A 23253-nucleotide genomic window follows, 5' to 3' on the forward strand; every position below is an offset into this window, starting at 1 on the left:
CTCAAAAGCTTATACAGATAGCTTAATATTTATTTAATAAATACAAAAAATGTACTAATTTAATATATTTGGACTGTTTGTGCTTGTGTAATGTAAAGTTGCAGTAAAAATAGAACCTGGCTATGAAGTGATTGAAATTTTTCTGACTGAACATTAGGATTTACATACGGATTATGCATCTAGAGCATGCAGATTGTGTGAATAACCTTAGCATAATGGCCATTCATTTTATTACCAGAAGAAATTTTCATAACAGTCTCATATGTTTTACCTTTCTTAATATTGCAAGATATATCTACTTTGTTTTTCTGGAAAGTGGTATGATTCATATACAGTAACAGACTATTGTTTTAGTCAGAGTGGAGTTAAATTATTTGCTGTTCAAACAAGTAGGAAATTCAATGAACATGGCATAATTGTTAATCTTATAAACATCGGTAGCTGTCATATCTGATATAGATTATCTACTATTTGCCTTTTTCATAACAAGAGTATCTCTCAACTTTTGTAATGATTTAGACCTTATTTGGTACATCCACAATATTTTACAGATTTATTGGTAAAAATTGAAGACTGTTTTGAATGTGCACACCTGAGGTAGCAACTTTAAACACTAAATACAGCTGCAGTACTAGTTTACAAATTAAAAAAGGCATGCAAAACAAAGATAAAGACAGAAAATAGTCAAATCTGTAAGTTACAAATGTAAAAAAATGTCATACAGCTGGAATATTATCATTGGATGCATCGTCGGGCAAAAAAGTTTCCTCCATTAGTTACTTTTTATGACATGCATTAGGTCTTCATCTCTGAGCCTCTGGTGGGCGGAAGAATGCAGTATGTTTGGTTACAGATAAGATATGTTTCTTATTATATAGAAGTTAGGGAACGAAGAGTTCTTGTTTATAGTATCAATGATTGACTGTTTACAGCATTGTCAGGGTTTGCCTAATTTGAAACGTTCTGCTCTCCTTTATTATAACGCAGTAGTCTGCTTCCATTACTTTTGACTGTGTACCAAACCATACTGTAACGGGAACCATGATATCTGTGAAAGTGTGATATACTGAGAATAGCATAATATGCAGAACTATGGAATAATGGTCAGTCAGAACTTTTTAAATAACTGTGTTTTGGAAAGAAAATGAAGATGTGAGACCAAGTTTGACCTTGTTTTCATTTAACCCTTATTGTTATACACTAGTATGATTTTGGTCATGGGTCCATAGTAGGAGTGCACAATATCCAGATTTACACTATAATGAGACACATTATACAGTCGGAGAGATGTACTTCAGTTTTGGCGATTACCTTGAAAAGTGCTCGAATTTCAAAGGTCAGCTCCCCAAAACTAATGGAAAGTGCTTAAAAGTATGCTGGTCAGTAAAATATGCTTGAATTTCAAAACTTGCATTTCAGTGGAAAACATTAATTTACTATGTACAGTGTAATTATGAATGAAAAAAACATCCATTTAAAAAGTCAGTAAATTGATCTTCCAGGAATTTTGCTTCCTAATATATAGTTTGTATTTAGTAAGACTTACGCTTGTGTCTTTTATGCACCAATTAGAATTTATTCTTGTTTGAGATAGTAACTACCTAATAATATTTAAATGAATGGATTCTGTGTCTGAAGGCTGATAAAATAAAAGTTGGTCAAACACTTTGCTATAGGAAGCAAGTTTTCAAACATGATTGCCACATTGTTGCTGTATATGGGTTTTGGTGGCCAAGTAATTAATCAAGGAAATATGTGTTGTGCTTGTTGAAATGAAAGTGACATTGGGTCAGGCAGTTGAAAATGCTCTCAAGCAAGAGTCTTCACCGATTCCTATTTCAACAAAATTGTGGAGTTTTTGTCTAAGAATGAAATACTTAAATCTGACATCTTCTGGACTCTCCATATTCATAAATCTCCCCTCCCAAGTTTAGATTAATACAGTGTTGAAAACTACATTTATATCCTTAAGAAGTGCTTGAATTTTCTGATGGCATTTTTATATGAACCATAAATCATAACTTTTGGCCTAAATCAAATGCAGAAACATCTTGATGGAACCCTATCCTTGAGTCTAAGTTAGCTGATTCTTGGCAATTCATTCAATTAACACTTTAACAAATGCTTGTCTATCTCAGTGACCCTCTCATTGTACATGTACAAACATTTCCTGCATACTTATACTTGTAATTAGGATGTAGTGTTTGCTATGCTATTAGGGAGAAGTGGGATTGTAGTTTTCAACTAAGAGTACTTACAGTATCATAGACCAGTAATAGTTTTTCAGCTGTTTACCCATGATCTAAGCAGATTGCAAACTTATCACAAATACATGTACATACATATGAAAGAATAAACAAATATATTTCAGAAATATTTTTGTGAATTTTTAAATCATTTTGGAAATAAAATTTTAAGCAACTTACACTGCAATACTGGTATTTTTGGTGATGTGTCTTGCTAATCAAGTTTATACTTGAACTCTTAGAAACAATCGACAGTGTCATTTAGAATAATGTCTGTGTAACAGTCGGTGCTTTTGAACCTTTTGACAGCCTCCATATTAGCTCTTTCACACACTTCATAGGGGCCCCGAGTGGCCGAGTGGTCTAAAGCGCTCTTCGTTACGGATCACTGCCATCTCACCTCTGTCTGCGGCAGTTCGAGTCTAAGATTCAGCCAATGTGGGTATGTGAGAAAGCTTGCCAGTAGCTTCTCGTGGGTCGGTGGTTCTTTCCGGGGTTTTCCTGGGTTCTTCCACTACCATTAATACTGGCCGCGATGTATAGCCTATCATGTGCTGAAAAATGGCGTTAAACCCCACAACAACAACAACAACAACAACAACACACTTCATAATAGATGTATGGTCACGTGTCTCATTATTTTAATTGACCTCTAGGTTGCAGGATTAAAGTATGGACAAGAGTTAATGTTGTTTGAATGTGTAAAAAACCAATGAAATTTTCCTTTTCTGTGATAGATAAAACTTCTGCTAAAATATTCCTGTTTGACAGTATGAAAAAAGATTGTAAAAATGTGGTAAGTATTTGAATTCTTGAGCTTAATTCATCACTGCCCATTACATTTCCCGTACCTTCACAAGCAATAGGCGATAATGCACTATACACCTTAATCACCTGTGGCAGCTGTGCAGAGATTTTATTCTTACTTGTGAATATCCATTGACCTGCCTAACCAATCGCTGCACGTATGAGTAAATGTTTCTTCCCATTGTGATCTAACATGACCTTTGCTCTTTTTATGGAGACAGTCCAAAAATCTTTCTTTCAAGGACAGTCGCGTATCAATCAGTAAAACAGACCCTTTCATTTATGTATAGGAGACTGTTGCGTTGCATTGCTAATGACTATTTTTGTTTAGGAGCATACCAGATTATTGCCTTTAGCTTGTGATGATGGCAGTTCCCTTAGCTTCAGCAATCCACCTCTTTTGTATGTTAATGTCATTTAAGTCAGTCACAAATGCCATATACTAGTAGCTAAACGTAGTTCCTCCCTCCCCCCTTAATTTTCATTGTGTCTTTATTTTTAAAGTTTTACCTCCCTTTATTTTTGAAACAATACCAGTTTGCATGACCAATTAGACTACTGTTCTAAGATATCTAATTCTGGTTTTCTCCATGCGGAGTGCAAAAACTAAGTTAGCTTTAGGAATGACTAAATGAAAATGATACTCATCAATCGCTGTCAGGCTAAGTAGAATCTTCTTATTTAATGGATTTTTAACTGGCACGTCCCAGTGCAGACATTCTCCCCATCAATAAAACTTTTTTGTCTCCTGAAATAACAAATCTTCTGGGACCATATGATATCCATTTTATTGCTGCTGCCTGATTAATGCCATAATATCTGCATATCTTGTATATATAGTGTTCTTCTTATACAACATATACCCTGATATTCTTCACTGTGAGAATATCACTTTTAATCCTACACATCAACATCAAAATGCACAGACACACACACACCTACTATGTACAAAGTGCTCTTGCAGATCAGGGTCTACACTTTTTGGCTTGTTCTGCTGCATGATATATGATGTCCGAGCAGAAGCTAGGCTTTTTACAGCTGTGTGTATGCTATACAAATAAATATGGTAGGTTTATGTGTAGAAATAACGTTTCCCTTTGAAGTGGACAGAGAAGGAAATTGACATGTATTCCAGATGTAATCATGATATTTTTTTAGGCAAAGCTTGTCATTTTTATTCTAATAGCATCTTCTGCAGGAAGATTGTTATTGCAACAGGTCCGCTACATGACGAGTACGAGTAATGTATACCTACCAGTATGTGCACCAGTAACAACTTTTGCATTTTGTCATTTATAGTGGGGTGAAAGTGAAAACTAAGGGGTTTATTAATGTTTTCTATTTTAGATAGATAATTGTCATCTATGTATCGGTGAATGATGCAGGTCAGCATTAGGACTTTAAATGTTATCCATTTTCAATAGATGTCTTCTATATATAGTTGAAATGCACATAAATTTGTTGTTGATAAATGGTGTCCTTTATATACATGTGTCTGCATTATAGAGGTGAATGATGCATGTAAATTCCAGAAAGGTGTTATAATTGTTCTTTTGAAGCAGGTGTCTATGTTGAGGTGAAAAATACAGACAGACTTTAAAAAGAGGTTTAGCTGTGCCTTTTATGAACAAGTTTCCTATGTACAGGTGAAACATGCCAGTAATATAAGAAGGGTTTATCAGGGCATTCCTTACCAGACAGGAGCCGGGTGGTTTACCTGGCTACTTCACAAAAGACCTGAATCCCTGTTGGGGGAGATCTGGCACTCTGGCAACTCACCCTCCAACCTATAAATCTAGAGGAAGGTCCTCAGTTTATGAATGCTGTATCTCTATTTAGATGTGCAGAATGCATTTAAACTTATGGGGTTATGAATCTTTTCCTTTAAAACAGAGGCTGTGTTTATAGGGGAATATAAAGTTAACTTAAGGGTTTATAAATGTTGGCCTTTATGAACAGGTATCTCTATTTATAAATCAAAATGCAGGTAAAACTTACAGTGGTTCTTCAATGTTGACATTTATAAACATATCTATATTTAGACGCATATGCACTTTGAAAAGATGATTTACAAATGTCTGTTATAAACAGATTTTCTCCCTGTAATATGAACAGTTGAAGGTGATCATTATAAAGAGGGTTTATAAATACAGTTGCAGGTGATCATTATAAAGAGGGTTTATAAATGCTGTTGTTTATAAATAGTTTTGTATCAAGTGTCTGTTAATGATGGTTATGCAGTAAATACATTACTCCCACATGATGTGTGCAGCATTTCAGTTGGATTAAAATATTTTCTGATGTAGCATTTCTTTCCTTCATGGACTTAGAGGTGTCCTTCACCATATAAAAATCTAGTTTGTCCATCTTGAAAATCTTGTTAAGATTACTTCTGAATGGAAAGTCATATTGACATGGGTTTTTTCTCCAGAAGACGTCTTGTAATGTAACAATGATTATGATCCAACATCCTGTAATTGGTTATGGTCACCATTGGCCCAGATCACAAAAGGTGATACAAATTTAAGATGACAGTGAATATCAATTTTAAAATAATTTAACATTTCAATGAAAACATTCAAAAGTTCGTGATAATCGGCTTAGTTGCAATGTATAGTGCTTGATAGCCATTGGTGTAACTTATTATCCTGGTTAAAATCCTCCCAATGCGAGAAAGATTTAATTTGCGATTGAAATAATGGCAGATGAGAAAATGAGACTAAATTCATGCAAATACCCAGGCTGTCATGTAATTAATGATTTGTTTGTTTGGATTAAATAAAAGTAATTTAGAAAATGAAAGTAATTATTATAATAGATGCTGGTAGGTAAAGAGCATACACCAAAGTTAAAAGAGAACAAAGTCAGAAATGGATTCCGTGGTGCAGTTAATTTCTGGTTAATTTGATCTTGAAATGTTAGCATGGGTGTCTACTGGCATTTTTTGGTTGGGGGGGGTGGTCAAAATCAAAAATTAATTATTTGTATATTGCACATTAGATTTGTAATCTTCTGGACATAATGCTTGTCTGTGTTTTCATGTGTTACTCAGGCACATGATTAAATAATGTAATGTAATATAATGTAAGTGTCTAAGGTAAAATTGATTGTGCAATGCACATGACAAGTTAAGGTGGCAAAACTGTCAAAGCAAACAAGATTACACTATTAGTGCATTAGGTATTTCCTTTGTCCCTCTAACAGTTTGTGTCCCCCAAATTTGGGGGGTGGACACTGTGTCTCCTGCCAATGGAAACCTGTTTTCAACACTGACATATTTTAATTATTATTCAGTAAGAAATTTTCATCTGGAATTTTATGGACAGTTGTGTTATCTTATGGTAAATGCACCAGTCGTTAGTACGTGCAAAAAGCCACCTGTTTACCATTCACCAGACACTCTAGTTCATGAAATTTAGGCATTACATAGCCACTGAAGCTTGGCTGGAGGCCCTTGAAACACACACACAAGTTTGAACTTTAAAGAGATTATAGAAACCATGTTTATGAAATAGTCTGTTGCTTTAGATTTAAGTTGCCGATCGTAACTTTATATGCTTCTTGTCCATTTCAGCTGGTGCTCTACTGGAGTTTGGTAAATTAATGAGTAGGATAGAAGATGAGAGGAAGAGAATGGTGAGTGAAAAGACATGATCATTTCAAATTAAATTGATGCCCCACCCTATTCTGTAAAAGACGTGACAAAAATAATTCAGTTTCCATTAACTGTAATGTTAGTGTCGAGCCACATTAATATGCTTTCATGGTAAGAGTGACAAAACACACCTACAATCTGTGGATAAGCTTACCAAGAAAATGATATGTTGCAAGGCTCATTGTTGAGAAGAATCCCCATGTAGGTGCCTTCTGTTTACAATGGCATGATGTTTATTTCTCCATTTTCATCCATAGTACTTGTGCAGTGACATTAATAAGATGAAATGGTGTTGGGTTAATAAGCCTTCTATTGCATATAGTTTGCTGTATGTAAGCATCTTCAGAAACAAAGATGTTAATTTATGTTCATGTAATTATTTTCAGCCATTTGATGCCCTTAATTCTTTTTGATTAGGTAATTAATTTACCACTACACATAGACTTGTTCTATAGCACTTACATTAAATAGTAACCAGTGACCTAAAATCAAATCTTTAAAAATTGCTCAGTCAGCAGCATTTTTCATGAACCCTCCTTCAAAAGCATAGTTGTTGTGCAATTACCATTTTGAAGACATTTGAGAATTTATTTAAAGTTTGGAACCCACTGTAGAAAGAATAAAGGCTTCCCCTCCTTAATACAATAAAATGTATTTAGGTTCCCATATGGGTATGTAGTAAACTAAGCTCAGTGAATTATAGCACACATTTCACTCTAAGGGGATTCTGGCTTCATTACTTTGGCACCAAGTCAGTAAAAATATATTCAGAATGCTTGTGTATAGCAAATAGTTATTTGGTGTCATTAAATGTGCTTACATAAATCAGTATAATTTGCCTTCTTCCTTGAGAGGGGCATGTCTGGCAGATGTTTTATATGAATGGTGTACAGTAATTGCCATAGAATAGGGAAGTAAATCTTGGAAGTCACAGACTTTAATTTTCACTAACTTTGAGAGATCAACCAATCCCTTTTGGAATTAAAGAAATCCCAAGTTAAAAATGTTATCAGGGTTCACATGGTCATGGAAAATCTATGCAAAATCCTAGAGAAAATTCTTGTCATGAAACATAATGGAAAATTCATGGAAAATGATTATTGTCATGAAAGGAAATGGCAAAGTTGTGGAAAATATGGAGAAAAAATTTGAAAAGTCATGGATTTTCATCCCAAAACAGCCATTTCAAATTAATAAATCTTTTCAGAATCGTGGCTATGGCAGTTTGTAGTGTTAAAGTGGGTGGATCAGTTGGATGCAGTTTGCAGTTGGACTTGACTGATAAGCGAGTGTATACAGCAATGATAAACTTTGTCAGGATAGGGATGCTGTTTGATTCAACCACACATTTAATAAGACAGTATAGATATGGAAAGTTCTCTCCATTAAACACTTGAAAATGAAGAACCAGCTTTCAGCAAATGCATTACCATTCAGTGATAGGACTTGAATTCAGAACACTTGTCAGAATTATGCCTATTAGGTACTGAGTAAATGTTTGATGAGGTACTCAACAAATCACTCATAGGTAGTGATGTGGCTTTTGATTGACTCTTTTCACATTTGAATTGATGAGTTTATGTTATATAAATAATGACTGCATTGAAACCCAATTCAATGGAGGAGGTTTAGACTTTCACATTGATTTCTTTGTCTCCACAAGGTATAGTCAGTGTTGTATCTACAAATGGCTTCATGTAAGTCATTTGACTCATCAAGTCAAAATCCAAAACCTATGAGTCTTATTCAGGTTGATGATCAGTTTTCAGTAGTTTTTAAAAAATAATTATACTGTTTACATACACAACAAAAATATTAGACTAAAGCCAATAAGGCAATTCTCTTGCTAGAAGCATCTGAACATTCTGTATTTGTTAAAAATCTTGTTGATGATTTCATGTCGTCAGAAATAATCTGAGCATATATGATACGGCTTATATCGGTGTCTATGTCAGTGCTTTCATCTGCCATTGCTGTCACAAATGACCAGTTTTGTAGGTCATGTGTAAGTCTATCCTCAACATTTGATAGGCTCTCCAGTAAGTCTGAACAGGTATTAGGCGAGTCATACTGATTGTCAGAATTCTTTAAAATGCCAATGGTAGCAGTTTCTTCAGCTGTTAAGTCAGGTATTAAATTAAGAAGAGATTTGTATTTTTTAAAAAGGGATGTCTTCTACACTCAGCCAATGTACACACTTAAGTAGCAATTTCAATGTTATCTCTTGTTTAAAAGAATGTTTTTGCAAACCTGCATTCAAATCTGCCTGGTGGTGTGGACCTTCAATCAGCAGTTTGTGATCTTTGCCATTTTCAGTCGAATGCTGACAGTATCTTGGAACAATGCAAGGCATACAATTGAGCACATTGGAAATTGTTGCTTCATTGCATGACAGAGGTTTATTATAAAATAATAATTTCTCGTGAGAATCACTTTAAATATATGTGTTTATTTTCCACCTCTTTAATGGGTGGGGTGATTTTATGGTTGTAACATCCTGTTGCATCAAATAATGTGACAATTACAAGTTGCATAAGATCAGTACCAGCTCTGCACTCAGTTGTAACCTTATGCATTATGATAACATTAGCATAAGAAACTGATGTGCGCATATTTTCCATTTGGGAGAGTTGTAATCTAGCCATTAAAGTAGTTAGACCAAACCTTAATTTTGTGTTAATCAGCAAAACATAACATTGGGGTGCATCAGTTTATGTACCGGTGACGATATGTAGATCGAATCATTGTTTTTTGTTAGTCAGCAAAACATAACATTGGGGTGCATCAGTTTACATACTGGCGATGATTTTGGTGTGTCAAGTTGGAAAAGTTTGTGTTTTTTTATGCATGAGTAGATAAAACACTGTATAGTAGATTGAAAAATGTACTAGTCCTGCCGAACCTTCACAGGATCTTCCCACAAAATTATATCAGACAAAACTGAAACTGTTTCAGCTATTGGACTATTAAAATTATGAAAACTACTATTTTGGCAGGAAATTCACTGACCTCAGGCTAAGCTGTGAAAAGATAAAGTTCATACCTGCCATATTCCCAGACAGTGTTGGGGATTTCTGAGACTCAAAAAGTGTGTTTTGATGTCCCAAAGGGGGTCTGTATGCACAACCAAAAACTGATGTCATTCAATTGAGAATAAGCTATATTTTCATATTAGCCTATGGAAAATAATCAGGAATTCAAATCTGAATGAAGACTATTAACTTGTCTGTCTTTTGTTGTTCGTTTTTTTCTCCAAATATTTAATACACTTATGAAGATGGATATAGTTGGTAGAATTAGCATTGTCAGATATGATCACGATATACTTATTTGCAAAACATCCACATAATCAGAACCACACTGATATTAAATAAAAACATTAGCATCTTTAAATTCCAATTGATGGCAAAATATAGACTTAATTTGATGCAGTGTTTGCTGCTTTCTACTTTGCATTCACTATAGACTGGATGGTACTGTTGTCCTAATTTCCTTGCTGGATTTCTGAGAAAATCCTGGTCAGAACCGAGTTGTTCATAACAACCACAACGTTGGCAGTGTCAGTAATGTCTCTGATGCAATTTGACCACAAGATATACCTATCTCTATAGAAAAATTAATATTTGTCATATTTAGGACTGACCATTTCATTGGTGGTAGGGGGAGAACATGATATTTTTAGTTTAACTAATGGTGCCTTGCAGATAATACAGCTATAATTGCTTCTGTGAAGTATGGGTGTTAACTCTTTATCAACACAGATCAGCTGTGTAAACATGAGTGTGTGCTTACTATTGTCATTCAATCAATCTATTTCATTGCTAAAATCATCCTGAAAAGCATGGGTCGATTAAAACTTAGTATTTTAACAAGATTAAGATAATGAATCATAGTAAATAGAATGTTCCATTTGGTGTGCCGAATATGCTGCATACAGGGGTGCTCCTTTTTCAATGATTGTCATATACTTCATATCGATATGATGTTTGCAAGATGTCAAAGAATTAAATGCTGCCTCATGCTGTTATGCTTGACAAAGTAAAACTCCATCAACAGTGAGGTTTTAAATTTATTTTTACTGGGCTTTTCTGATTGCATTTTGCTTACAGAATCACACTCTTCAAAACTGAATCACATTTTAACACTATTCTAAGAACAAATAATCATGTTTTTCATCTTCTATATGGAATAAAAACCTGACTTCAGAGATATGTTGCAGTTGATCACATACTTTATTAAAGTTGGTTTTAACATTCTCATGCAATACAGCAATGTACAATAATCTGTTTTCCAGCACATTTCTTTGATGTTCTTTAATTTTAATTTTAATTGGATTGGATTGGATTGTTTGACTTTGTGTCCTTTACCGATGCAGATAAGCTAAATGGTCTCGCCCAAAGCAGAATTTGGCACAATGCTTCAGCCTGTTAAGTAATCGCTACCTTATAATAGCTGTATGCCTGAGGATAGGTTTGTTGTTGTTGTTGCCACTTTTCAGTACAAGATAGGCTATACATGGTGGCTGGTATAAATGGTGGAGGATGAACCCTGGAAAACCTCACATGTTTGGAAAAATCTCCTTGAATTTTTCACAGACTTCTTGAATTTATTTGATGGAATACAAAGCATTAAAACTGAATGTTATATAATACTATTCAAAATTCCAAACATGTGTTATTTACATAAATTCCAGACATAATAAATTCATTTTTTTTAATTGGAGTAAAATTGAGTGGTGCAAATCTCACTAGTGCTATCAGTACCCAGATGGAGTTATGTCCCTTGGCTTTAGTGGCATGCTAGTTACATGTATTTTCCTCTACTTTTTTACCTGTTTGATAATGTGGCGCTCTACAGTTTCGTACTTTGCAAAGGATTAGAATTTTAAAGAAAAAGAATTTCCCCCACTTTCCTCACTGGTTATACTGGCTATTTAAAAAGACCTTGTATATCTTAGGTATAATTCAAAGACCTTTAATTTCATTTATTTTGGTGTATGATTGATGGGTGTAATAAGGGTTATAGAGTATACAATATGACCTTACTCCAGATGTGCACCTTTCAAAAAAGTGCTAGCTCCACTTGGTCATTTTAACTTCCTGAACTAAGGATGCAAATTGTATTAAAAAAAAAGCCAGTAACTTTTTTTTACATTTTTTATATTTGGTAATTCATTCATTGCACTTCCAGAAGCTGGTATTGTCTTGTCTGGCAAAATTCATTTTCCCTATTTTATTAGCTGTTATGGATAGTGTACTTTAGACTAATTCAGGCTGATTTTTTAGCACAAGGGAACAGTCATTTTAGTTAGCAGTGTGTTTAAATCATGTACAGTTTCCAAAAGTACAATACCCAAAGAAATATCATCCACATTACATTAATGTAGCGTAGAGATATGCCAACATTCTATCTATTGTACATGTTTTAAATGCAAACAACTTCACCTTACATACATTGCTCTTTCAAAAGTACATAATAACTGGTGAGTGCCCCCAAAACAATGTAACATATTGCAAAAGTTAACTTTTAATAGAAAAAAATCCATGAAAACTCTGAATTTTCTTTCAAAATCAATTCTACAGAAGCTATGTTTCCATGCAAATGGCATTTACAGTGATAACACATGAAATATTTTGAGCTTTTATTTGTCAATTTTGACCATGATTCTTTAATATTAAAGTAAAAATAGGGACCCAATTGTGGCTGCTCCATCAAAAAGGAATGGATGAGAACACCTGCCTCCATCTTATAAGTACGTTCAAGAGTTACTCAGGGTGTTAAAACAAGGAAATAAGCACCTTTTCATTTCAGTGGCAAATTACTTATCTGTACACTGGTTATGTCTTTTTTAATATATATATATTTGCATTTTGCTGCATTTTTGATGAAATCCAGTTTATTAGTTTAAAGCTCAGATGAACAAAGACTATCTCACTGCATAAGGCACTAACATGGACACAACATATATGCAAAATCTAGCATAGGTAATGTTGCATTTTCTGCTAATAAATTTATTTAAAAGAAATGTTTGGAAATTTTAGCACAAATGACTTTCCAGAACCAGGCAAACCGTGCCTGTTTGCTTTCTCATTCTATGTAAATGCAAAGAGGCTGAACTTGTTAAACATTTTATTTTCTCTTTAGGCTTTGATGCTGATTTCTTTTAAATAAAAGTAGCATTCTTCACTGCTCATCAAAACAAAAGAAATGTGTTGATATATAAAAGTGATGATGTTTTTTAGGGACAACGGTAAGATGATGTATTTAAGCTGATTGGCTCAGTTAGTGTAGTGATACCATGAACTGACATATACCAACATGATATTTATAATCTGTTTCATTTTTATAAAATATTCTGTTAAAATGGACATTCAGTGCTGACAATTCATTAAATTTGGAATCATCATGAATTTATAGTGAACATTCTGTATTGTGAATCGATGGCTTCCAGGAAATCAAATTGCAACATTGTTTTTGCCATCCAGTTGAAAAGTCAGATGTATGGTACAAACATCCAATTGTACATTATACACTGCCTTGGTATGAATGGGGGAGGGAGGTGCCTGATTCGTTATCAGGTTAGGGAAGACATGACTTCAGCCTCATTAGCATAGGGATGCTGAGTGGTCATAAAGCCGTCTCCTTGAATATTAATACATTCTCAAAATGGGGAATTTGGTTTGGTGGTGCCACATCCCTGATTAATGATTCTTTACATTTGGTACAGGACAAATAATTGAAGCTGGGCTTGTGCTTCAAGTATTCATTTTAATGTGTTTTTCATACTCCCAAACCAGGAAGGCCTTTATTCTGGCATATAAGTTGGCAACCATCTTGACATAACTCGCTACAGCCTGAAGGAAGTTAATGTTGACTGTTCCACTTGAGTCAAGTCACTACAACTGAAGGTGTAAGTGAAAGTCAGGGTCAAGGTTGACTGTCCCACTTGAGTTACTACAACTGAAGGTGTAAGTGACAGTCAGGGTTGAGGTTGACTGTCGCACTGGAGTCAAGTCACTATAACTGAAGGTGTAAGTGACAGTAAGGGTCGAAATTGATGGTTACAGTCACATGGTTCTATTCAAGAAAACTGTTCATGCAACAGATTAATTATAAAAAAAACTTTATATTGATAAAATTGTTCCTCATAAGTGAAACATAAGACTTAAAATTAAAAAAATGTACATGGTCATTGAAGCTGATGGATGGAGTATTCTTAATAACATAACCCTCTGTCAAGGTGTCTGATCTGTTGATGTGAAGGCATTCACAATTTCACCATTATTACTGGAAGATACACATTTTAGTATCTCTGAGTTTAAAATGTGCTAATTACACAAAATGGGATGCAGCCTTTTTGTGTACAAGTTCACAGGAGTATTTTGTATTACAAAAAGCTTGATGACAGGAAATGTTGTCTGTCTAAAAGGAAGAAAGCTCTAGGTATTGGTTAGCAAGCTTAAAGATAAAGATCACAATGACCCAAATGAAGGCAACTTGTTCTTGCTTAATAAATTGTGTTCTTTGCCATTGTTTTGAAAAAATTTCATAAATGGATTGCCCTTTGGGCAAGGAAATAGCCTATTTCTTATAAGCTTTTAAAAAGTCAAATTTGGGGACACTTATAATTTATGGTCTTTGCAGTCCAGAATGGTCAACACTCATAATTTATGGTCTTTGCAGTCCAGAATGGTCATACCCTGCTAGAAGTATTAAACAAATGGCAGGCATATAATTATCCATTGATGGCATTTTTTAAAATAGTATTTTGGTGTTTGACTTTTTAAAGACTTTATGTACTGGTAATCTACAATGTAGATAGTCCATTTAGTTAGATTTAATTACAGTGTATATTTCATACTGTGCTCATGTGAAGTCATATGGCCAGAACACATGATGTAATGACCAAGAAGAGCACATGAACATTGAGTAACATGGCCATATTTGGAAATGTGTCCATGTATTTCCTGTTGATGATACTTGTACATTCCATTAATGAGCACTGCTTTAACAGTCAGCCACCTATGAAACATGCCTGTGAAAGTTTAAGAGCTTGTTGTTTCTACTGATATCAACACTTGCATAGGCAAAAATACATTTTGCCAGGGGGTACAACACTAATCATTTGGCTGGGTTAAGGAAGCATCTGGAAAGCTATAAACTACTGTCACTCAGTACACATCAAAAATCTCACTTGGCAAAGTCATTTTTGCTTTCCTGGTAAAAAAAGATGAAGTTTTATTTTTGGGGCCTGAAAATTGCACACTTTGCCTAGTAGTGTGACCCTTGAAGTTTGTTGTGAGAGAAGAGAAAGAGAACATGAGGTACCTCACGTAACATGGAGGCCATATATACTTTTGGCATGGAGAGACTTACAGTAATCATTCCCCATTTGCCAAATAAAGTTTACTTGATCAATAATAATGATAAATGTACAATCTTATTTTTGAAGGAGCAGTAGTGGGTCATTATAATGGTGCTGGCTCGAATCCTACCATTGGATCAGCCAAGTCAGTGTCTCAGCAATGTACTTTGTTCCAATTACCTGAGCATAAATAACTTTCATGTGTTGCCATACTGTAAAACACTGAACAAACTGGCTAGTTTGGCAAACTTAGTAACAAAGAATGGATCCTGTGGCCATTCAGGTCCAATTTTACTATGTCTGGGAAAGCTACTCAAATTTAAATAAATGATTACACCTGATAGTAGTAAATACCTTTACAGAGTTTTCAGCTGGGGGTCAAATTGACCGTTTTGAACTGTTTCCTGGCTATTTCAGAATTGCACGATTTTTAAAATGCTAAGCAAATAAACTTAACTTGAAAATAAAATATGGAAAGAAAAAGAAACCAAACTGAGCTTCAAAAAAGTTTGTAGATATGACATTTTATGTGGGGTTTTTTTTAATGCCTCTATTCCAACAATCTAATCAACATCTATCGATGATCTTCATTCATCATTTTGGTAGAAACAGAAATTATCGATTGATTTATTTTGTTTACTAAAAATAGGACAATTGTATATTCTGGAAAAGCAGTCAGTAGCTTTCTATGTTTTCAGTGAGAATAGAAAAATAGTACATGATGGAAATTATCGATCAGTAAAGTATTCATCTGTTTAGAGACACATATTTTTACATATTTACACGTGCACTTTCTAGTGTAGTCTGAAAAGACAGCATATTTGCCTGATTAATTTAATGATGATGCTGCCATCAGTGCATCTGTTGACCTGGCCATTAAATGGCTAAGCTTGGAAGGTTTTGATGATGATGAACATGATTAGTCGGAGTGGTCAAACTCCATCTCTTGAAATGATTTCATGCAGGGCTAGGCAACCAATTTTACATAGCGTACCACTTTTTTCCTGGAATTGTTACAAAATGAATGAGCACATGCTTCCAGTAAGAGAGTAACACTGTTGAAATCAAGATTTTTGGCATGCCACACAAAACTCTGGATGTGCCACCTTGTGGCACTCATGCCATAGGTTGCCAGCCCCTGATTTTATGACTACTCTTGATGTAAAATTCACAGTAAACAAGATGGACTGTATAACCATGTTTAGAAAATATGAAGATTATTTAGAACAGGTTTTTTTAATGATAAAAGGATCATGAATAGCAATATCTCATCTCCCATCTGATCTTATGTAAATGATTATCAGTCATCAAACTGTTAGTATTCTCAGTATTTTGATTTTTTCTTTTTGTTTTTTGCAGCTGGAGACACTTGAACAGTTCATTGAACCACTGGAAAACTTCAGAAAGACACATATACTTGCAGCTAAGGTATAATAATGATAATAATAATAATAATAGTAATAATAATAATAATAATAGTAATAATAATGACCATATTTAAAAAGGGTAACAGGTATGAGGTGTATTAGTCCAAATAATGATAATAATGAATACCAGACTCTAATCCTGCATTTATCAGTGTTCCCGTTACCTCATGTGAGCGGGGCCCCGAGTGGCCGAGTGGTCTAAAGCGCTCTTCGTTACGGATCACTGCCATCTCACCTCTGTCTGCGGCGGTTCGAGTCTAAGATTCAGCCAATGTGGGCATGTGAGAAAGCTTGCCAGTAGCTTCTCGTGGGTCGGTGGTTCTTTCCGGGGTTTTCCGGGTTCTTCCTCCACCATTAATACTGGCCGCCATATATAGCCTATCGTGCTGAAAAATGGCGTTAAACCCCACAACAACAACAACAACAACCTCATGTGAGCAGTTTTGTCAACGACGGGGTTTTTGACTCTCAATCTTTTACCCCTAGGGAGAACACTGATTTATTAGCATACTTGATAAATAATGGGGTTTACTTTTTTTTGGCGCTGCTAGTCAAACACATAAGAATTTATGCAATTTTCTGTCATTTGGCATCCATTCATCTGTTACTATAGTGTTGTAATTACTGCTTCTCCTAAAACTACTGAAAGGATTGTCATGAAACTTTACACGCATATTTATTCCAAGTTGGCTTGGTCCAAAAATGGTGCCCATTAGACAACCAATATTTCCACCATGAACCAGCTTGGAAGTCTTGTTAAGACCATTCCTCAGGGAGCTAATGGTTTTATGGATGTGGTGTTTTCGCTAAAATATTTCTAATGAGATCTAGTTGCTCCTAAATGAAAATGATACATGTTTGATATCCAACATGACCACTATAGTCGCCATCTTGAAAATCTTGTTACCGCTGCTGCTGCTGAAAAGATGGATACATCAACATGGAAATTTTACTTAAAGATTTATGATATCTGGGCTTAACATTACTTTTTTAAATCACTTAGGTAAATTCTGACAAAATCATGCCATGACCATGTTATTACTTGACTAGACTTACAAGTATTTCAGCTTAAAATGAAAGTAGAAGATTACTACTGCTTCATGAATATATAACAATCACATATATTTCGATGTAAATACATAAAACTTGAGTTGAATTTTATTCCTCTCAGTTAAATTGGGCACGTTTTCATGAAAACTAAACAGGTGATGTTAAATCAGAGTACTTTGCTCTCAAGCTTTTATTACATTTTCTATAGCATTGTCTCAACCGCCAGCATTTGAGATGGAGTTTAATCAATATCTCAGTGCAAGATCAATAGACAGTCTCCTTTTGTTGCAGACACTGAATTTCATTTTTTTGTATGAAGACTCCAGCAGTGCTGTGTTCATGCAAATTTTTTAAATATGTGCATTATAGAAATAAACTTAGAGCACAAGCTGCTGTTATGAATACTGTCCAAATACTTGGTGCAGTGTACAGTTTTTATTCACACATTCACCTGTAAAGTGCTTGTCATATGTCATGCTGGTATGGCATCATAGTGCTTGTCACAACATGTCCTTTTTCATAACTGTTTACACATCTGGGTTCTTTGGCTTAATACGAATGGCTGTTAAAACAACTTTAATTGCCACATCGGGCCTTTGAACATGCATTCTTTCCTAGCTTGAAGCTTGCATCATGGATGTTTTACAATGCATTTATAATAATTTATAATAAAGGTTATCTAGGAAACCCAAAATGGCTGATTCCCAGCGTGGTTCATGTTTAGATGATGAGGTGGATAATTATTCAGATGTTAGGTATACATTAAACTATGGACATTTCCTCCTCAATTCAGTATTTTTCTACTTGCCGCCCTTTATTTTTGTGTCAAGTGTCCCCCCCCCTCAAAGAGACAATCCTGGCAGCATCTCTGTATTTAGGAACACCAGGGAAATTCTTTTGTATGAAACCGTAGAGTGACACCTTAAATCAAATGTGAAAATTAGTGCAAGTGCTTTTCTATTTTTCACATCATTGTGCATGATTGATTCAACAAAATGGTATCTTAACATTGATGTTATGTATGAAATTAAGCTAATTATACCAATTTTGCTTTCACTTACGCAGTATGCCTTGTGGCAGTACTGTGTGTGAAATGGCCTTCATTACAGTAAATTAAAAGTTTAGGAACACAAAAGTAAAGTCAACATAAATTTAAAATTGTTGCATTTATTGAAAGAAAATAATAGCAAATAAACTAAAATTAAGAAAAATTATGATAAAACAGATTTGCTTTCTTTGATATGCTAGTGCTTGAAGAATTAACACATTAACCCCTGGTGTGTGATGCGATGTGTGATGTGATTTTGATTTTTAACGTAGCTTTAACAATTTTTCTGTCGTATCGCTACGATGTCTGCAATGTGGCAGTTTATAGTGATGTCTAGCACTGGGGCATCATGGCACAGACATGTAGCATGATGTCCCACCCAGTCATATTATCCTGACACCAGGCTGACCAGTCCTAACACTAACCTCTTAATGCTGAACGCCAACTGAGACAGCTGTTAGTACCATTTTTTAAGTCCGTGGTATGACTCGGCCGGTAACCCCTGGTGATGAGTTTAAGTGGCAGGAGTTAGTAGCCTACTGCCGAGCTCTGTAGCGTCAAGGTCATGTATGGTACACTAAAGTGGGTGGTATTAAAGAAAGGTAGACTGATGTGGCTCTACCATGAGACCAAAAAATCTGGAATTTCTAGTTGTACTACAAAATACAGGGGGAAAAACCTCATTTTTTGGACCCGATTTTTTTCTACCCAAAATTTGCCAGTGCTCAGAATCCGATTTTATGTCCAGATTTTAGACTTTTTGGTCTCAGATCTAAGGCAAACCAGTATGAACTGCAAACAGACAGACGAACCTTTGCAAAAGGTAGGATAAGATGGGCATTTCGAATAAGAGTGGTCTCGATATGAAAAGAATGAGTCCGTTAAGCAAAAAGAAGAAAGAACTTTTACCCTTCTGTTCATGCACGAGCCAAATAGACAATGAAAAACGATGTTTCTAACACAACTAGGCAGTATATTATTGGAAGATCACCTGGGAGTTGGTGTTTTAGGGTGTATTCAGAAATAGATTTCAAAATGTGTTTCCTACTCAAATTTCAGATGAAAACGACAAAAACCTCCAGGGGTTAATGTGTTGACAATAAAGCTGTACCGATTAATCGGCCAAACTCATAATCGGGCCGATTATTGGAACAATCAGTATCTGCAGACAAAATCGGTGCCGATGTAAACAAATTTCCAAAATATAAATTTAATCATAACATTCATCTTAACATGGCTTGAATTTTAAATCAGAATAAAATAGTGGAAATTTAGGAATAAACATTTGATTTGGGGGTTAATTGAAAGACAGTATATTCTTAAAAGTAAATACTTTTTAACACGCTTGCTGTAAACTACTGTTGATTGTCTGCTCACAACAAATTATCAATACCATGCATGCGCTCATCCCAATCACAGCAGCCAACCAGTCAATGAGGCCTTGTGTGGCCGTTGAACTTCTAGCGTACACATTACAGGGATGGTCCTGGCTTTTAAAAGGTTGTCGCCCCCAAAAATTGCCAATCTCAATATTTTGTTGCCAATTTTCAAAAAATGTCACCAAAATAAGAAGTGAATATTTTTCCAAGACTATTAATGTAATAGGCAATGAAAATTGAAAAAGATGGGATAGTTATTACTTTATTGACAACAAGCAATACAGCCAAAATATTACAAAATATATCATTACATGACTGTTTTACACTACTTCCATGGTCTTTGCATTGCACATCACCATTAGTGCATAGGTCTAACTGGTGTCACCTGAAAAAAATGCATTATCAAATGTAAAATAGCTACTTTCCTAGTCTCTTTTTTTTAATAGAAACTTCAGGTATTAAGCAAATCTATATTATATATTTTATTTTCCAAATAATAGTTTTGTAAGAAAATTTATTTAGATAATGACATTTTAATACTAAAACACTATGATCGTACTTTGCAATGTAAGATAAGTGACGTATAACGCAACCGTCGATTTAACACATTCAGGAATTAAATCCCCCCCCCCTTTATGGCTTGCTTCACAAAGTACATCTCTGTCCACCATTAGTTCAGAAATTTATTTTTGTCGCACTTTACATGCTTTGCTTGTTAGTGAACTGCTTCCTAAATGCCAGGAATGATCACTGAATGCTGTAGATTTTTTCTCAATAAGCAGATTATGATCTCTATTCCCACCAGTGAAACTTACACGAGTCAACTTGACCTGGCATTACTGTACCTTATATATAAGCATTGATTACTATCATTAAATTAAAATAAGGAATGAAGAAACATATCACAGAGCATATGTGCCCGAAAAAAACTAATTAGGAACAAATATGTTATTTAGTAAAGAGTTTTATTTGCATATATGAGTTAACAATAATAAATGAGGTGGGATATAAAATGTGGGAAATAGTTATCACATGTATGGTAGCTTGAGACTACATTTGAACTGTTAACATAAATCCGCACCCATTTTAGGCATTGTTAGTTATAACAAAATTAGGGCATGGTTTACTTGTCAATCAAATGCTAGTGCTTTCACTAATTGTAGAACAGGCAGTTTTTTTAAATAATCAGTCTCATAATCGGTATCAGCAATTTTAATAATCGGCTATACACGGATTCGGCATAATCGGCAAAAAGTGACATCAGTACAGCTTTAGTTAACAAACATTACCCTTTCACCTGAGACCTCGGAACCTGATTCCATTCCTATTCAAACTGTAAAATTTATTAGGAATAACAAGTTACAAGTTTCATTTTCCTGTCTTTTAGGATAACATTATTTGCTATGTTGAGAAAATGCAAGGTCCATTTTTAAAATAGGTCTGTTTTCATCAGATGGGGAAGGGGGGCCTGGGCTTGTGTGGGACTTTGCCACTGATGGATGCTATTCTGTGAGAGAAATACATGAGAATTATTGAATTGAATTGTTTAGATCCTTGTGACTTAAAATGTTTCCTCTATACAACACAAATGTGATCATATAATAATAACAAATGTGAGGTCTTTATGGAGGCACTCATAGATATTATGTACTTCCAATAGATGTGAGGTGAAGTTGTTTGTATGCACAACATGCACAATCGAGAAAATCTTTTCACACCTCTATACTACTTTTTGTAGCTGAAATTTATTTACATGATGTAGTTGTGGAAATTGTATGTGATGTAAGTACAAATCTGATCACACTGGCTGCCCTCATTTTCTCAAAAATTCAGAATGAAGTGGTCTTAAGTACACTAACTTCAGCAGGTATTAAAATAGGGAATATGAATTTTGCAAGAGTAGGATATGCCAGCTTCTGATAGTGCAATAAATTAATTATAAAATACATGTTCATAAAAAGTATTTAAAAAAGGTTATTGGTTCATTTTTTTACAATTTAGAGATCCAGGTAGTGGAAATGACACAGAAGAGCTTGTAGGTTTTTTTTTCTTTCTTTTTTATAGGTACACATCTGAAGTGAGGCCAAGCTATATACTCAATTCCCCATGCACCAAAATAAAGGGAATTAAAAGTTCTTTTAAAAATATCAAAGATATACATGATCTTTTTTAAAATAGCCAGGATAACCAGTGAAGAAAACCAGGGACATTCCTTTTTTAAATTAAACCGTTTTCAAAGCATGAAATTATAGAATGACAAATGTATACATTTCCTTCAATAATGCATCTGATACATACCATTAGAAATGACCACAGCATAGGCAAGGCCGCAAGATATTGAGTGAAATTCAGATTTTTGTAGGGTTCAAGCAACTTTTAATTGATACATGAGAATTATATTAGCTCTATTGTCCCAAACTAAATTTTATCTATTATATTTTAATAGTAATTTTATGGGTGTTAGGGCTGAAGAAATCAGTTAAAATGGAGAATTGATGAGAGACTTTATGTATTTAAGTTGACATGCCATAGTCCAAATTTTTTGTGTCTGCAAAGTTGGAGTTACTTCCCTTTTAAGGTCAGGAGACATGTACTTGTTATAAGCAAACACTAACAAACTTAAGCTTAATTGCTAAAATTACACTCTTTAACCACTGGAACAAAATTCATCAGTATGTTCGGTCCATTTAATTCACCAGGACTGTGATGTTAGATATGACCATATTGTTCTTCATTGATGTTTAGAGTACAACCATTTATCATTTGCCTTAAAAAAACAGTCAGGATATGGTAATTTCTTTGGTCCCAACACAACATATCTGAATTAAAGGAGAAAAAAACCCAATATTTTTAAAATCAATGTACCTTGGGAATGTTTCAGTGATGTAGAATGAATGTTGTGGTATGCATTGTATTGTGACTAAAGTATCAAGAAATGCATTATTTGGCAACAAGATAGATGATGCACAGCTATACTCATTTAGTCCTAAAACACTGCACCTGGATAAATAATGAAAACAGAAATTGACCAAAAGAGAAAGGACAATTTATGTGCCTTTTTAGAACTAAGTTATTTTCTAATATATAGCTTCAAAATTTGAAGACTGGTGTACAGATCAGTCAATGGCAGGAACTTTGGTATGAATGGTATGCAGTTTTCGCAAGATATTTGGCTGTCCTACACCCACATATTATAATGTAAGCACCTTTGATGTATTGGAATTGTTTGGAGATGTATCAGTTAACTTGCATCATTGTATGAAAAGTTAATTCAGT

General features: G+C 34.5%; 1 protein-coding gene across 10 annotated transcripts in view; it reads left to right on the top strand.

Moving 5' to 3' along the window:
• The window catches only part of LOC149796782 (rho GTPase-activating protein 26-like), a 168347-nt gene that overhangs the window by 32938 nt on the left and 112156 nt on the right, over positions 1–23253 (top strand). For all 10 annotated transcript variants that reach the window (XM_089961428.1, XM_089961431.1, XM_089961429.1 and 7 more), the window contains exons 3-4: positions 6628–6689; positions 16433–16501. In XM_089961428.1, the coding sequence (XP_089817554.1) occupies positions 6628–6689; positions 16433–16501 (131 nt within the window). The remainder of the gene's footprint in view (positions 1–6627; positions 6690–16432; positions 16502–23253) is intronic.

Source organism: Sinohyriopsis cumingii, chromosome 6, assembly GCF_028554795.1.
Source record: "Sinohyriopsis cumingii isolate HCF-2022 chromosome 6, ASM2855479v2, whole genome shotgun sequence".
Lineage (NCBI taxonomy): Eukaryota > Metazoa > Mollusca > Bivalvia > Unionida > Unionidae > Sinohyriopsis > Sinohyriopsis cumingii.